We start from the raw sequence: 17636 nt of genomic DNA on the forward strand, positions 1-17636 counted from the left end.
AAATCTGCTCATTGATACTAGGCAGGCCGGGCAATCGGGGCTTAGTTCATAAGGAATTTTACGGAGATCTCCGTTTCAGGATGTAGTAAAGCTAAGTGTCCAAACAGCAGGCATGTGTCATGCTTGTCCAATGTCAAGCAGCCCAGGGTCCCCTATAACCTCCACTTTCCTCCTGAGCCATACCTAGGAATGTCATTTCTCTGAAGACGGTGGGTAGTCAGTCAGTAAACACTATTGATCAAATTGGCATGAAACGCAAGGAGCGAAAGTGTCAGCCACTCTTCCGTCCGTGGAAGCGGACGCCATACAGTCTGCCTTTCCTTTTGGTTTATCATTCGTCTTAGGAAGAACTGTTGAGTATACAATGTCAGCAGAGGGGGGGTGTGCCTCACTGTATAGAAAGTGACATATCGATTCTCAATCAGTTCCAGTCTATTAGATGATACTTCTAAATGTCTTTCTGGGGCAACATCTGTATTCCCTTTCCTACCAATAAAAATGTACTAATGATTCTTTCAGAAGTGTCGGAGGAAGGCTTCCAGATTCCGGCCACAATAACAGAACGATATAAAGTCGGAAGGACAATAGGGGATGGAAATTTTGCTGTTGTCAAGGAATGTGTAGAAAGGTGAGAAGGATATCATTTGCATCAAACTTTAAAGGAAACATTTGGCGTTATGTTTTCCAAGATTGTGTCTTTATTTGCCGTCTGTGGCACATATGGAATAGGTTACTGTCTCAACTCCAGATGTAAAAAAATTTTTTTTTAAAGAAGGAAAAGCCCATCTAACAACAGATTTGAAAAATGTAGTGATTCCCGGGACAATCTATAAATTAAGGACTTTGATTTTTCCTTTTTAATGTACTCAGCAAAACTTTGCCAGATCTTTCAGGTGAGCCCTTTCATTTTGTTTAAAAAAAAAAAAAAAAAAAAAGTATTGAATGGTTTTTTTTCTCTACACTTTTTTGAGGCATCTTCTAGAGGTCAGAACATTCTTGTATATGGTGTATACTAATGTACTATCATCAAATTAAATATAGTAACCTTGAAAAGCTTTAAAATGAGTATATACTGATCCCAACAAAAATGGTTTAATACATTAAAATGTTTCAAAATGAATGAGCTTGGTACTCTTGTGGGCGAAGGGCAAGAGGTTTGGAGTAAAAGGTGTATCTCTGAGATCCTGATACCTAATCAAAGACAGTGGCTGGTGGCTCCTAGATAAAGTGACAACTAATAAAGTCACAGCCCAGATTATGGCGGCCTCAAACCCCAAGCCCAGTGTTCTATTTGGACTTCATTTCTTGAACAGATTTTTGCTTTACAGGGACCTGGTCTGCCAGCAGCTCCTTCTCAGAGCTGGTGAACAGAGTGTGGAAAAGTTAGGGGAAACCCTGCTTTGTTCTTGAGGAAGTGCACATGCGCTTCCTGGGGACTGGCTTCCCTGTCACTTCTCTCTGCCCATGGTGAGGCTGGGCTCCTACTAGACAGCACTGTCTGAAAATAATGCTCCTTCACTCTACTCTACCTCTCAGAGAGGATGCCTTGGACTATAAGCTTTAGTCTTGGCAAGATCCAGAACTTGTTCTTCTCTAAGGGCTTTGATTTAGAAGCACAAGATTTGTGCCATGTTAGAGTTGGAAGTCTGCACAGGGCCTCAGGCATCACCAGGGTCCTCACTTGGGTCAGTGTCCACTGATTTGCTCCCCTACCCCCTTTGCCACTCTTAGGAAGATGCTTCCTCCACGAAGGCAGCAGAGCCCTCGTTAAGACACCTTTGTGCATTAAATCTCTAACTTCGCTCAACCGCAGCATACCAGCTGGGCTAGGATATTCCCCCCAGGGCCAGCAAGCCACTGTAGCAGCCACTCTGTGAAGGAGGGGCATGGAATAAGTAGTATAAGAAAACCTCTTATTAGTTACTGTTAGGCTACTTTTTCCCCCCTCTGCCCTCAGTCACCCCACTGCCACCAGAGTTTGACCATGTGTTACATCACTGCCAAATATAGAAAGTTCTCCATTACTTTTGTAGGCCTCACACCTCCAAAACCAGGAACAACCACTGTTCACTGAGCATAAACTACAGACAAAGCCCTTATGATTTTTCATGTAATTGCCGTAATAATCCCATAATACCAATATTGTCTTTGTTTTATATAAAGCATACAAAGAATGCTGTTAGAGAAGTTAAATGCCCAAGGTTGCTCTGCTAGTAGGTACTTAATAAGGCATAGGTCCAAAACCCACACTTTTGACCACTTCACTCCCTCCAACAAGGAGTCTCTCATGAGAATGTAGCTTAGCTGATCTAAAGTCACGCATACCACATTTGTCTCTGTACAAAAAAGATAAAAGTTAAATCAGGAGAGCCACTCGTAAGGCAAAGGGTGGAAGTGTGTGTGTGTGTGTGTGTGTGTGTGTGTGTATGTTTATATAATTTTATATTTCATTTCTACTTTTACTGATAGTAGATTCAACTCTTTTTAACTTTTTTTCCCATTGTGGCAGAAAAATCCCATTTTTAGCAGATTGCCATGCCCTTCCTATGTGGGGTATCTGGTTATCCGCCAGTGTTTGTCCTCTGTTCAGCCTGGTGTGGCAGCCATGTGCTGTTTCTCCTAGCTTGCTCAGAGATCATGATGGCATCTTAGTCTAACAGTTACTGGTCTTCCCACAAGAGAAATTTCTCATGTCTCTATCCAGAATAAATTTCTTTCTTTCTAGCTTGGATTGTGTTCATTTTGCATGAGTTCTCATCTTGGGTTTCATTGTATAAGCCTTTAGAGTCTAAACACCGATTGCCCCCAAAAGTTTCAGTGTTCTGCTCCTGCTGAATGAGGACATATGGCATGTGCCCTCTCTCCCTGGAGGCATCATGAAACATTCTCTTAATATTTTCCAGAGGTCCAAGAAAATAAAAGTGAGCTAAGAATGTTGTAAATGGCACACATTGCTTGCGGGGACATCCTGCCATACTTTGAAGGATGCATATGTATTAACAAGAGCAAGTATGTCCTCCTCTGTTAGTGATATGCTGTCACAGGGAAGGCTTTCCTACAACAATGGACACAATAATAGTGTTGCATAGGCCTTGTGTTCCACGGCCCTGTCCCAGCATATCCTTTAGCAGTGGTTGCCCCGTCCACTTAGATTTCTGTCTGTTCCCCTGTAGCAGTTTTGCCAGCGGCCTCAGGAGTCCCTAGGACATACCAGAGGAGGTTGGTGAACTGAGACTTGCTCTATTCTGAAGCTGTTTTATGGAATACTTGAGGTCCCAAAGAGAACTCAGAGAACTGAAGAGACCCCTGAGGGCTCAGAGCATGAGTACAGGGCGCAATGAAGTGCCTTTCATCTTTGGCTTTCGGGGCTCTTCATGGGCTAATTACCTACAAGCCAAGGGTATAAGAGGTGCAGCTATGAGTAGGGCCAGTGTCTCCAGGGGCTTCTGGTCCTCCTCTCCACCTGCACTGCTTGCATTTTTTAGCAGTGTATGCATCAGAATTGTATTAAGGTTCTAGCTGCTCATGATTCCCTCTCTCCTTGCCTCCCCTATAAGCCCAAGGAACTGTGCAAGGAAACCATTGGCTTGAGCAGCGCATATAGGTGGGCTCAAACCCATCTGAACGGACAGGGACTTCAAGGCCACAATAATGGGTTGCATCTTCCTAGAAGGTCTTCAGAAATCTCAAGAACCTCCAAAACCTTGGACCTAAAGTCTGAAGCCATTTCCTTCTGAAGTGTGATTTGGAGGATGAGTCAGGGTGAAGCTTAGCTGTTTCTCAGCTAGCTGACAGTACTCTTCCTTCCCTTCTTCCTGAGGATGCTCTGGCACTGGGCTTGTGCTCAAGTTCAAAATCAGACTCTACTCCAGAGATGTCTGATAAGACATTCTGGAATGCCTCAATTCTCTGCTATCCGCAATTACCCTCTTCGGAAGAGGCTGAGATGGGCTTCCTTATGATTATGTGGCAAAGGAAGGGTGGTGCTTACTAACCCTTCTTTGTTGGGGTGGGGGGTCCTAACTGCCAACATTCTCTGGAATTTCCACAACTCAACCAACATGCTCGGAGCCTTTGGCTAGTTCAGGCTTACACTGGACATATTTGGGACTATAGAGAGGGACAAGACCCCCAGTCTCTTTGCTTGAGAACCTAATCCATAATGGATGGGTTGCCATGAAATCCATCAAATTCTACAATGGAAATGCTGTTTTTACTTTTCCACAGAACTTTAGTGCCTTGAAAACCTAGCACCACCCCCATAACAGCAACAACAAAAAGCACATTAGTCCAGAGCATCCCAATCAATAAGTGTTCTGCTGCCCCCCGCCGTCCCCATCCCAGGGTGAGGGAAGGGGGCTGGGTAGCAGACTGGCCCTGGGTTGAGAATCACTAAACAAGACTGCTTTCTCCAAACCATTATTTTTTAGCACAAACATTAAAAAATTAGATTTAGTTCAAATTCATAAAATTTGGAAATTTCTCTCTTAATAGTTCAAGCTCTAACCTTGGGTCAATCTTAATAGGAAGGAGACCTTACAAATTGAGTTCTTATATAGAAGGAAAAAGCAAACAAAGATTGTCCTGTTGCTGCTACTGCTGCTGCCACTGCCTTTGCTGTGACATTCAAAGCTCCGTGATTCTGTGCAAGGTCAAGAATGTAATTTCAGGAACGAGCAAATGGGTTATAGTTTCACTAGCAATCCTGGTGTCTGGTGTTCTCACCACAACAAGCTGTAGGCTACTTGGGACAAGGACCAGGTTTTGCTCATCTGTCTGAAATGCCCAGGTTTTGTTCACCTCTGTAGCCACCAAAGAACCCTGCTTGTAATCACTCACTGAAGAATTACACAGGCACAGTGGTCCTCAGAGTTAGGGTCCGCAGGAAGGCAAATACTTGGTTTAAGGTTTTATTTCTTGCCAAGTGTTTTCATTTACCAATTTAGAGCAAGAAGTTAAGTTTTTATACTTATGGTATACATTTAGTACTAACAGCTGTTTTCAGGTTTATTTTCCAGACTCAGCCACTTTCCTATAAACATATAATAATTAAGGATTTTATTAGGACTTTATGGTTCTGCCTTCAAGGAATCAAGAAAGAAAACTTGCAGTATTAATTTTGGTGGTCCTCTACAGGGCTCACCATCTGATATAAAATACGGGTCAATCTAACTGAGTTTTGGATCTTCTTTTTTTTTTTTTTTTTTTTTTTTAATTTTATTTATTTATTTATTTATTTTTTGAGTTTTGGATCTTCTTACGTAAGGTTCTGGGTACTGAACCCATTAAGTCCCTTTTCCCAGTAAGCCCTGAGGCCACTGCAGCCCAGGCTTGCCCATATTTGTCCTTCAGTCCTAGGTTTAGGACATAACCTAATTGGCCTGGTGTCCTGGAAGCCAGCAACACACCCACTTGACCCTTGGAGATTCTACTCCTTGTCCGTCTGGCTGTTGAGGGAACTCAGCCTTCCTGGTTCCACACTAGCCCTTTACTTTGAGTCCTGTAATTTTACTTATTCCAGAGAAACAGGATCAAATGGTAACATGGGAAATGACAAAACTAATAAATCCCCCTCTTTTCTCACCAACACCATCCCTTTGTGGAGGCACAGAATGGAAGTGTCACCTCCACCCCAGCTCACAGGCCCTGCCTGCGATTGCTGGCTTTTATCACAGTGGTCAGTCCAATAATCTAGTTTTCTCTGTCATCAAATGAAATGTTTTAAACCAGATATGAGAGTGTCAGGGATTCAATTCTCAGATTTGTTTTATTTTTTATTTTTATTTTTTAATATTTTATTTATTTATTTGAGAGTGAGAGCCAGAGAGAGAGCATGAGGGGAAGGAAAGGGAGGGGCAGAGGCAGAAGCAGACTCTCCACTAAGCAGGGAGGCCAATGTGGGGCTCGATCCCAGGATCCTGGGATCATGACTTGAGCCAAAGGCAGATGCTTAGCCAACTGAGCCACACAGACACCCTTCAGATTTGTTTTATTATAGTTTTTTAGTGACTCATGAAAAGCAGAATCCAGAAATTATTCAGCTTTTAGTTTTCCTCTTGATTAGACGTTTTCAAATTTGCAAACAAACGCCTCAGAAACCTCTTAAGAAGAGACTACTTAAAGGGACCCTGGTCCTTTTATGAGGTGAAGAATCCTCTTGCATGTGCATGACTTCACTCTTTCATTTGTCCACGCAGGGGCCTGGAAGTATAGTGGGAGAAGCACTTTTAGCAAATGATATGAGTGGTGTCTAAAATGCCCTTGAGAAACACTGCTAATATCTGGCCTCTTAATTTATGGGCAAATTACTCTTGCTCTAAACATGTAACTAGGAAATCCCCCCTTGATTATTCATACTGAAGATTTTATTTTTATTTATTTTTATTTTTTTCATACTGAAGATTTTAAAACCCTATTTAAAACTTTTGTTCTTAATCAATCCGACTCCCACTGTATTCATTTGCATCCCTCAAGATGGCTTTTACCTATGGGTAAGAAGCTAAGCTGTTCTGGTTTCCTATCAGAAATGAAATGGCAATGCTTGTAAAATAGTGGCTTCCTATGATTATTAAGTATACATCTTTCGACAATAGAGCTGTTGTTTTTGGCACTACAGTGTCTTAGAAATGTTAACACAATTTAGGAAGCTATTTAAAGGTGCCTATATGACTAAGCCCTCCCTCCCACACCCATCACAGAGGAAGGTCAGAGTTGGCTGGGCTGTATATGAAGCAGAGTCCTTAAGAACAAGAGTCCTGGGTTTGTTTGTTTTTTTAAAGATTTATTTATTTGAGAGAGAGAGAGCAAGGGAGGAGGGGCAGAGGGGGAGAGAGAATCCTAAAGCAGACTCCCTACTGAGCTCAAAGCCTGATGTGAGGCTCCATCTCAGGACCCTGAAATCATGACCTGAATTGTAATCAAGAGCTGGTAGCTTAACCTACTGAGCCACTCAGGCACCCCGATGGTGGTGGTTTTATTGCAAAAATGGTAACAAACAGCTCAAGATGTTTCTATCCTAGCATATTTGTTGTCTGTACACTTGGTCCACCCCTTAAGATTTACATATTTCTTTGAAAAAAGGAATCTTTTAAAAACTATTCACACCAGTTTGATGCAAGATATATGGGCTAATAAATTAATCCTTAACAAAATGACTCAACAGGTTTGAAATTGAGTTTATTTTTTACAAATAACTTTCTCTTTGCAGGTCAACCGCTAGGGAGTATGCTCTGAAAATTATCAAGAAAAGCAAATGTCGAGGCAAAGTATGTATAAGGCATATTGTTATGAAAATAGGGGGTTGCTGGGGTAGAAACACGAAGATCAGTTCCCAAATAAACATAAGGTCACCCCAAGAATTGCATTTTGGTGGAATAGAATGTTATATATTTATTGGAACATAACTTTATCCTATAAATATTCTTGCAATAAAAGTTAATTGGAATGATTTTATTTCTGTTCCATTATCGTTGTTTGCCTCTTTACTTTCTTCATTTACTTTTGCAATGTAAGTTTCATTCCATCCTTCTATATGCAATTATACTTATCCTGATAGGCTGCAAGCATCATCTGAGGACCTTCAACATCTTTTGGCAGTTCTAGGCTGAGTATCTCAATCTAGGATATACTCATTCTCTTTTGCCAAAGCATATCTCCTTTGATCCTCAGTATAGTTTCACTCATTGAAGTTAGCTCCTCATGTATTTTGATGTGTATATTGATTGAGGTAACTTTTCTCTTCAACAGGAGCACATGATCCAGAATGAGGTGTCTATTTTAAGAAGAGTGAAACATCCCAATATTGTTCTTCTGATCGAAGAGATGGATGTGCCAACAGAACTGTATCTTGTCATGGAATTAGTAAAGGTGTGTATCTTAGAAAAAGAATAAACCCACAAGGTACCACACTTTCCTATCTGATCGAGCTCTTTATTTTCTATTTTATCTCCTTTATTTCCGTCTACCAATGTTTAGTCTTTCATGTCCATGTATTGGCATAACAGTTAAGAGTATTAACACTAGAGTTATACCGCAAGAATTCAAGTCCCAACCTTGACATATAGCTTTCTGACGTTGGGTATACTTCTCTGTACCTCTGTCTCCTCAAAGGTAAAATGAGAAGATTAATAGTACATACTAGGAGTGTTATGGTGAAGATAAGAAAGGTGGCTTTCACCATGTTCGTTCTTTCTTTTTTCTTTCTTTCTTTTTTTTTTTTTTTTTTTTGTGAGGGGAAGGGCAGGAGAGGAAGAGAGTGAATCTTAAGCCCAATGTGGAACTTGATCTCATGGTTCTGAGATTATGACCTGAGGCAAAGTCAAGAGTCTGATACTCAACTGACTGAGCACCCTCCACTATGTATTTTCTAATACACAGAAAGTATTTGGTACCAATATGATCATTGTTGTTAAGATTGTAGTAGAAATTGTGTACTTTTTCACGAACCACATCCAAAGGTATCAACCATTCTTATTAAAAAAAAAAAAAAAAAGAAAGGAAAAGCTTTAAACTTTTAGTCACCAACGTCATAGAAAAATCACAGTAGAAAATATTCTGCTGCCTTTCAGTAGATGTTACAACCTCATCTTGTTACGTAAAATTACATTTGTATTTTATTAAATCATAGAATATGGATAGAAATGGCCATATATTGATAATGGCTGAATCTAAGTGAAAGGTGACTCTCCTGTTCCCTCTACTTCCATATTTAAAATTTTCAGTAACTAAAAGCTTTTACAAATTTAGTGTCTAGTGTTCATGAAGTGCTGTTTTTCTCAAGCCTTTTTCCTATTATGTTAATCTAACTGAAGGTGTAACTAATTTCTACTTTAGTTGTAAAATGTCGTAAATTAGTCACACCACCCTCTGCATCAACTGTGTGCACCCATCAGTGAGTGCCTGGGGCTCCGGGAACCATGTTTGGAATCACACGCCCCAGCTGGTGGCAGGAATCAGCACTGTGGAATGTGGCATTTCCTTCTGTAAAGACTTAAGACAAAGACAGCATGTAATAAACTAATCTGTTACTATGTAGAAAAATGCTCATTTGAGGGCCCTTTAAGCTTTTATTATTCAGAGTTGCTTTACTCTAGATCTGTTGGCTTTTTTTTTTTTTTTTAGGGGTTATTTGTATTTGCAGATGAAGCCTGCTTTTTCCTACTTTATGTTAGGATTTGTTTCTTTCAGAGAAGTGGGACTTGTTGATTTGTAGTGAAACAAAGGTATTGCCTCATTTGAGACCGAGGGAGATAAAAATGGTAAACTATTATTTCAACAAAGAAAGGTTGATTTCAGTTATTTGGAAGATTTTCATATTGGTGCTTTATTGCCATGTAGAGTTTGGTAATCACCCATATTGTAAAATATACTTTCTCTAGGTCCAAGGATAATATTTTTACAATGATTTTAATTTTCAGAGCAACAAATTCAAACCATTCCTGTTGCCCTTCTGTACGCTGTTAAAAACTGATTAGCCTCCTTTTATTGGCTGATTCTTGAAGAGTTAAGACAAACAAATTTGAAGCTGAGAAATGAAAGCAGTGAAGGCTTAAGAGTTCAGAATGCATTTTGGTGGGAAAGCCTAGGCTGTCACTGAGATGCTTAGTCAGGTGACAATAGCTCAGTTACCACTGGGAGGCTTCACTTCACTTAACAGCCTTTTGCAAATTCCCTCTGGGAATTTGACCAGGATAGCCCAACAAGGCCAGAGAGTGTCTGCATAGTCCAGCATCGGGACTTCTCAATTGTACCACCAGATCACACCCTTACATTTAGGCTGCTCCACAACTGCTGTGAGGCCAGATCTGGAAGCATCCTGAGAAGTGAAGGCCAACCCCAGGCTTGAGTTGAAAGGCTCCCATAAACATTTCCCCGGAGAATTGTAGCTAGGGCCATACTTGTCATGAGTCTGATGGTGTGCCAAAGAGTGCCTGTGGCTTTAGGATAAACAAGGCCTGTATTCTAGAAAATAGTGAAGTAACAGTAATTACAAGTGAAATTCCATAATTAATAAGAACAAGACTTTAGACTTCTGCCTACAGATATGTGCCCATGCAAATTGCAAATGTGTTCAGAGGAAGGGATTCAGAGGCTGTGGCCAGGCCCTAACTGATCAGCAGGAGAGAGACAAAGGCACCAGATGGGACATTCTAGGAAGGGGGTTCTAAGAAGGACAGGCTTGGAACGCAGGGTGATTTGGGCATGTTTTAATGATGGGGGAAGAATATCCTCCCTGGAGCATAAAGTCGACAAACTGGTCTAGCTAGTGGCAGGAGATGCAATGAGACAGGTTGGAATTAGGAGGGCACCCGAACATGGAGAGCCATGGGAAAGGAATGCCAACTTTTTGAAGAGAGAAGGAGAAGGCCAACATACCAGGTGGGAAGGTAACAGTCAGTTCCTTGGATGCTTCAAATAAAGAGCCTGGGAGGCAGTGCAGGTTGTGAGGCCACATGGAGCCCCCAGGGATAGTGCAGCAATAGCTCTTAACCAGGAGAAGAGCTGTGTATGTGACATGCCTTACAGGAAGGACTGGCTGACTGCGTCGTTGAGGATGCAGAGGAAGCAAGCTCACAGGATGCCTGAAGCTTACCTAGATGACTAGGACAACTGTGGAGTCATCGCAGGATCATCATACACAGCCATGCACACATCTCACTACATCAGGGTGCTGTTCACATAGCCACACTGAAAATCCTGCCTCCTGGAGGCATGGAAACAACCTGTAAACCTGCATTTGGCAGCCTTACCTTTGAGAGAAAGAGAAAGCTGAGAAAGTGTTCATTTTGACACAAATGTAGGTGCTCAGGTTGGGAACTGTCAAGGCTGAATGGGCTGTGGGAGCAGCCTCCTGAGTGGAGGCTGGTACAGGGGAACAGAGGATAGGCCAGCTCGTGAAATTCAAAAATCATCAGCCTGTAAGGCCTATATTTTGCTTTTGCTATTTAAAAACAAAAAATGAAATCCCTTACCACATTAGGCAATAGATGAACACAGTTGGCTCCTGTGCTCAGCTATTTGGTGCATTGTGTGCAAGAATGATGCAAACGTTGTTAGTAAATCAGACCCAAATTTCTGAAAGGGTTTCAAATAAATAGAACTAAAATTGGAGCCTAAAAGCATTCTATTTCTCCAAATAACAATATGTTAGCAAGGAACAAGGGAAACAAAAGTTCAGATTATTCATCTGAACAAAATGGTCCTAGAAAACTTTCTTTGAAATTTCTCCACCCTCCTATCTCCTCCTCTCTTTCTCTCTCATCATTGAAATGACAGTTTCTGTCCTTTTCTCTGCTCCTTACAAAGAAGCACATTATTGAAAAAGAAAACATTACACCCACTCCAAGAGAGCTAAATCTAGAGAATGAAGCGAATGGAGTGTGTGTGTGTGTGTGCGCGCACGCGCGCGTACTTCATAAGGCAGCAGAACATTTTGTTAAGGATGTGATCTGCAGTATTACCTGTTTCTCATTCTGAGAGCTTTGGGATTATGACTTTGAACTTCTGCTGGCAGTTAGTATGAGGCAGGTGGTACATGCTGCCAGGGCACCCAGGGGTCACAGGCCTCTGCCCTGGAGACCTGGCTCCGCCTCTCCTCCCTGGTTGGGGCTGTGGAAACCACTGCACATTGGATGGCAGAGAATCCTCACCTGCTCCTTTGAGCTATGGAGGAGATGCCATACTGGCTTTCACAGTGGGGAAAGAAATCACCATAGGAAGTCTGTGGGCCTTTGCAATGGAAGTGGCAGGGAAAGCCCTAGGAGCCCAAAGATCCTGCATGCTTCTCCATCTCCTTGATAATCTGTCAGTTACCTCTCCAGGAGGCACCACTGGATCATCTGCTAACATGCTGCTCCACCTGCTGTTCTCTTCTCAGGGAGGAGACCTCTTTGATGCCATTACTTCAACTAACAAATACACTGAACGAGACGCCAGTGGGATGCTGTACAATCTGGCCAGCGCCATCAAATACCTGCACAGCCTGAACATCGTCCACCGGGACATTAAGCCAGAGAATCTACTGGTAAGAGGAATTCTAACCTCAAGCATCCTGAGTTCTAAGCACTCATAAGTGAATATGAATACTTCTTTTTTTTTCCTTTCCTATATTCTTTTCTTTCTTATATTTCTTTTTTGAAAAGAAATATACTTTAAAGGCTAGTTTCTAGCTGGACTTGAGCTGGAAACTAACCTTTTTAAGTGTATTTCTAAGGGTTCCTGGGCTGTTGGGAGTACTTGACTAATAATTAGCATATAAAAACCTCAGACAGCCTTGGGGGAATAGAGCTTGGGAAATCCAGGGCTGTGGTTGACACCTTGGGCTAGACCAAGAGAGTCATGAGGAGTATTTACATGTATATTAATGTATCTACAGCACTTTGATGTTAAAGGTTTTTACTTAGTGGACACCTGGGTGGTTCAGTAGTTGAGCCTCTGCCTTTGGCTCACATCATGATCCCAGGGTCCTGGGACCGAGTCCTGCTTTGGGTTCCCCACAAGGAGCCTGCTTCTCCCTCTGCCTATGTCTCTGCCCCTCTCTTTGTGTCTCTCATGAATAATCTTTTTAAATTAAAAAATCTTAAATCTTTTTTTAAAAAGTTTTTACTTAGAAAAAAAAGGAAGCCCCCCCAAATTTAGTTTTCAATAATATGATCTAAAGGCTAAGACAATACATCATGAGTTTTAAAGACACCCTTCAGCATAAAAATAATCATAACACTGGTTTTAAAAATCAGAGACATGGGCAGCCCCGGTGGCTCAGCTGTTTAGCACTGCCTTCAGTCCAGGGTGTGAGCCTGGAGGCCCGGGATCGAATCCCACGTGGGGCTCCCTGCATGGAGCCTGCTTCTCCCTTTGTCTGTGTCTCTGCCTCTCTCTCTGTGTCTCTCATGAATAAATAAATAAAATCTTTAAAAAAAAATCAGAGACATCCCTATCCCCTTCTATAATTATTTGTTTTACTTTTCTGAACTCCATGTCTCTGGGGCAACACTGAGAGTTCTTGAAGCAAACAAACGAGAGTCCTTTCCTAGTCCAGACGTTAAAGGGACAGTATTGGAAATAATTGAGAAGACAGAAACTGGGCATCGGCGAGCTGTCACTGGTGAATATGGGAGTAACATAAATTTTGCTGGCTTTCCATGCTGGAATTTTAATGAAACCTATTCATTTTCTAAACTCCCCCCACCTAAATAAATAAATAAATAAATAAATAAATAAATAATAAACTCCCCCAACCCACCCACCCCAACTAAGATGCTAGTTCTTTAACTTTCATTACCCAGGCCCAAGAGTCATGTATTATATATTACTGTTAGTTTGTCCATCTCTTCAGAAATCTGGGAATTGAGGATTCTCTCTCTAAAGCAGTGCTTCTCCAAGGGTGGTCCAAGACTCCCTGCATCTGAACTACTCCCAGATGCCTTTTAAAAATGCAAATTTCTGAGCCTCCCTGCAGCCCTAGCAAATCAGAATCTGGTGACTGGTGACAGGGTACAGATCTTCGTGGAAACAAGCTCCCCCACATGACCCAAATGAGCATTTGAGTGTAGAAGCAGATGAGCAACTCAACTCCCACTACACAGAAAGGGCTGGTGACATCTGCTAAGATGGCCACCTACCCATGAGTTTGCCCTGCGCTTTACCCTCATCCCATTTAATCCTCACAACGGACAAATGGGGTAAATTCTATTACTGTCCCATTTCACAGGTTAAGGAAACTGAGTGCCTAGAAGTTAAAAGACCTGCATAAAGCCATTATAAGTCATATGTGGAAGAACTCCTATCTCAGCCTAGCCCTGCCCTACTCCAGAGTCCAAGATTTTAACCTCTAGACGACATGAAGCTGTGCATGAGGGAGGTTTATTGCATGCTTGCTTTGTGCCAAATGTGGTGCCAGGGAACAGAGAGACAGATGCCTTCATGGAGTTGAGATTCAAGTAGGAAAAAGAGGCATTCAAGAAATAAATACACATGCAGTTAGTTCACCGTAATTACGTTCATAAACTTGGAGCTACTGGCTAATGAAGGCAGCTGAGGTCAAGTGCCGGAGTTCTGACTTAATTGCCCCTCAAATTCCACATCTCCGCAGTCGCCAGAACATTCTCTTCTGCATAGTTGCCTCCGTAACCTGCAGCAATTTTCTCTTGTCTGCATTCATTACTCCTCTGTCCTGAATTATGTAGGATCATCTCATGGGAACAGACTCACAATTAGCCTTTGTTTAAAAACTTCTCTAAGTCCCAAAAATTCAGTGATTGAAAAATTAAAGTTTCATTTCCCCCCACCCACCCACCCTTTGCAGTTTGGTTTTGTGTGACACTGCTCACTTGCTTCTCACCAGAGCGTTATCTATTTCTGTAAATGCCATACATGATTACTTAGCAGGGTACTTTTTCTAAAATTACAATTTGCAGGACACTTTGAAAATACTGTGCTCGTTCTAACATATTTTACTTTTTTAAATTACTGAAAAAGAAAAAAGTTCACTCTTTTTTTCCTTTCTTTTCCAATGCAGGGATGTGAAATACACACACACCACTGAAGTCATTTGCAATATAGGTCTGATATATATGTATATGAACTAAAGTAATTCTGCTTCTCCAGTTTAGTACTTTCTTACTCTAGGGAAGTAATAAGAGTTGGTGAGTTTTACAGGGATAAATCTATTAAAAAATAGGTAGAAGAATAGAAAAATTGAACAAAATTAGGACATCACTAACTGAACTTGCGACTTCTGTTAATTTCACGTTCTGTTGACCTTTATGTGGAAATAAGAGCAAATCGTCATGGGAGGCACATTCACATACTGAGGATTTATAGTCAGATGCACCAAAGTTCAAAACCAAGTGCTTCACTCTTCCACTGGCTGGTCTTATGACCTTGAACAAGTTTCTTAACTCCTTTGAGCCTCCTTTAAGGGGATTTTATAAAGATAAAAAGATAACATGGAACTATTAGCTTCATTCTTTTTTATTCCCGTTTTATTTGTAATAAAAATTAAATTATTCCTAAAAATAAAACTGTTTCACAACAAATTATATGTTATAGAAATCATCTTGCATCTTTTTTGACATTGCTTTTCAAATTTTACTATCTACCCATGCATGGATTTGCCATCTCCTGGCAAAATGTAGAGCTAGAGACTATTTTTGAAAAATGCTATGACAAATTTAAAGATTTCGAGTCCATTTTTTTTACTGCCAAATAAATAAACTTACCAAATAAAAAGGCCTCACTCCACACTTTGCATTACTCTTTTATTAAGGAACCTCAAAAAAGCCTAAATTGTTAGATTACTAATAAGATTCTTGCCAGCTAAGTGTTTAATGTTTGTTATAACTAGCAAAGAATTATTTTTTAAGTGTCAAATTCAGCAATAGATTTTATTTTATACAGTACCATAATTATGGAACTTCCAGAATTTTTTATTTTTAATCCTTATAGAGATATATAAAAATGTTGTAGCTTGGCCTTAGGGATCTATATTGACCTATTCAAGTCTATGTATTTGTTAGGTCAAGGTCTTTTAATGAGAGAACATGATTTGATTTACAGTGGTGTTTCCAGCCACATTTGGTGTGAAAATGAGAATTGACCCAATATAAGTACCCCCTATAGTTTTATTATTGTATCATTCCTAATTTTTTGTTTTGTTTGTTTTCTTTTGTTTTTGTTTTCACAAGTTAATCATCTCAATGATCTTACATGGTTCTTTTTGCTGTCAGTTCTGGAGCTTAATGATCCAGTTCTGGAGTGACCAGTGGGATGGGAGGGTGGATGAGATGAAAGAGTGAGTGAATGAGTGACACTTCTTCACAGACTAGAGGACAGACCCAACATGAGAGGTCCAAGCCATTCTTCAACTCATTCATTACACTGAGGACTCACATGGGCCTCAGTCTAAATGCCACGGAGTGGGGATAGTGCAGTGTTTCCCCAGCTATACTTGTGCACAGGACCTGTGTGTGTGTGTGTGTGTGTGTGTGTGTGTGTGTGAAGATAGTATATAACTAAAAGAGACATTTTGCTTTTTAAAAAACAAACAAAACCACCAGAACTGTCCTCCTGGGATCAACCGCCTTCAGTTTGCAGGAGTCACCACTAGATGGCAAGCTTGCACCCTTGGCAGGAAAAATTCTCAATAACAGCCTGAGTTTCTTCCAAGGAGTTGGGAGGGTCTTTTATTTTTTATTTTATTTTATTTTTTTAAGATTTTTTATTTATTCACGAGAGACACAGAGAGAGAGGCAGAGACACAGGCAGAGGAAGAAGCAGGCTCCCTGTGGGGAGCCTGATGCGGAACCAGATTCTAGGACTCCAGGATTATGCCCTGAGCCAAAGGCAGATACTTAACCCCTGAGCCACACTGGTGCCCCTGGGAGGGCCTTTTAAAATGTATATACAGATGCCACCTCCTTAGGAAAATCAAAGTATCTAATGGCAAAAATATAACTTAGAAGATGAGTTTTTGTTAGATTCCAGAAAAAAACAGCCATTTTCTTGAAATATAAAAGTTTATGTTCAAAAACCATTTTCCTTCTCAACTCCCCAGCTCTGGGAGAAAGCAGTTTCTCAGAAAATCTGCCTATCAGTACCAGAAATTTCCTTTTAGAAACTGTCTATCCAGGTATTTGTACCTGCTTCTGGCTGCCCATCAAAATGGCATGCCTAGCACATGAGCCTCTGTTTCACTAATTGGATTATACGTAACAGTAAGGTATCGTGTTCTTTCCAAGTGTTGATATGCTCCAGCTCCTCTTGGTTTCCAGTTCAAGCCAGCCCCAAGCCCACAAAATGGCAGATTTCCTTCTGCCTTAATCCCATGACCCTTAATCTCCAAATAAATCCATTTTATGGTAAGATAGCTAACTACACTGGTACACAAGGCAAGTGCCACAGATAGAGTGCATCTAGAAGACCTAGGCAAAAGCACAGTTGAGTAGATTTGCAGTCAGTCCACTGTCATATGATCTTGAGCCAGCAGAGTTTGACTGATGATTGGGGGATCCAGGAGAAAGGAGCCCGAGGCCTCTCAGGACTCTGTCACTAGCCCTGCCCCAACTGCCCTGCGTTATTATTGATGTGAAATGAAGACCTGTTGTGGCAAATGACAGAATTGGCCTTTATTACATGTAGCCATTGTCATTGAAAATGACCAAGCAGAACCTGAATGATCATTTTTATAGGTGTTTAGGAAAAAAAAAATTCTGCTCTCCTAATTTGGATAAAAGTTAAGGGAAAAATAGAAGTAAGACAACATTTTCCCAAAACATCATTTAGTATAAGAATATACCAGCTACTTTACTAGCACATTTGCTGAGGGCCTTCTTCCAAGGACCTGTGATTGCACGTGAGAAAACACAGGAAATAAAAGTGTAGTGTGTTGCCTTGGTTGGCCTGGGTCTGTCTGCTCCACTACTCATCCCTTCTGTCATTAGGGACTGAAATAGTATCACTCATCTCATTTAAAATGACATGGCCTTACTGGACTAGCAAAGATTAATAATAAGAACATATAGTATTGGAAAGGTTATTAGGATACCAATTATCTCACATGTGTTGGTGCAAGAGTAACTTCAGAGAAGCTTTCTGAAAGGTAATTTGCTAATAAATAATTGAAACCTTAAATAGTATGA

At 40.9% G+C, this 17636-nt stretch overlaps 1 protein-coding gene across 9 annotated transcripts in view; it reads left to right on the forward strand.

Moving 5' to 3' along the window:
- DCLK1 (doublecortin like kinase 1) overlaps positions 1–17636 on the forward strand; it is a 341630-nt gene that overhangs the window by 278586 nt on the left and 45408 nt on the right. For 8 of the 9 annotated variants that reach the window (XM_072797415.1, XM_072797419.1, XM_072797418.1 and 5 more), the window contains 4 exons: positions 520–628; positions 7208–7265; positions 7747–7866; positions 11876–12022. In XM_072797415.1, coding sequence (XP_072653516.1) covers positions 520–628; positions 7208–7265; positions 7747–7866; positions 11876–12022 — 434 coding nt within the window. Of the gene's footprint in view, positions 1–519; positions 629–7207; positions 7266–7746; positions 7867–11875; positions 12023–17636 lie in introns of those variants that run through there. The other variant, XR_012017059.1, reaches the window with a different exon arrangement.

Source organism: Canis lupus, chromosome 24, assembly GCF_048164855.1.
Source record: "Canis lupus baileyi chromosome 24, mCanLup2.hap1, whole genome shotgun sequence".
NCBI lineage: Eukaryota > Metazoa > Chordata > Mammalia > Carnivora > Canidae > Canis > Canis lupus.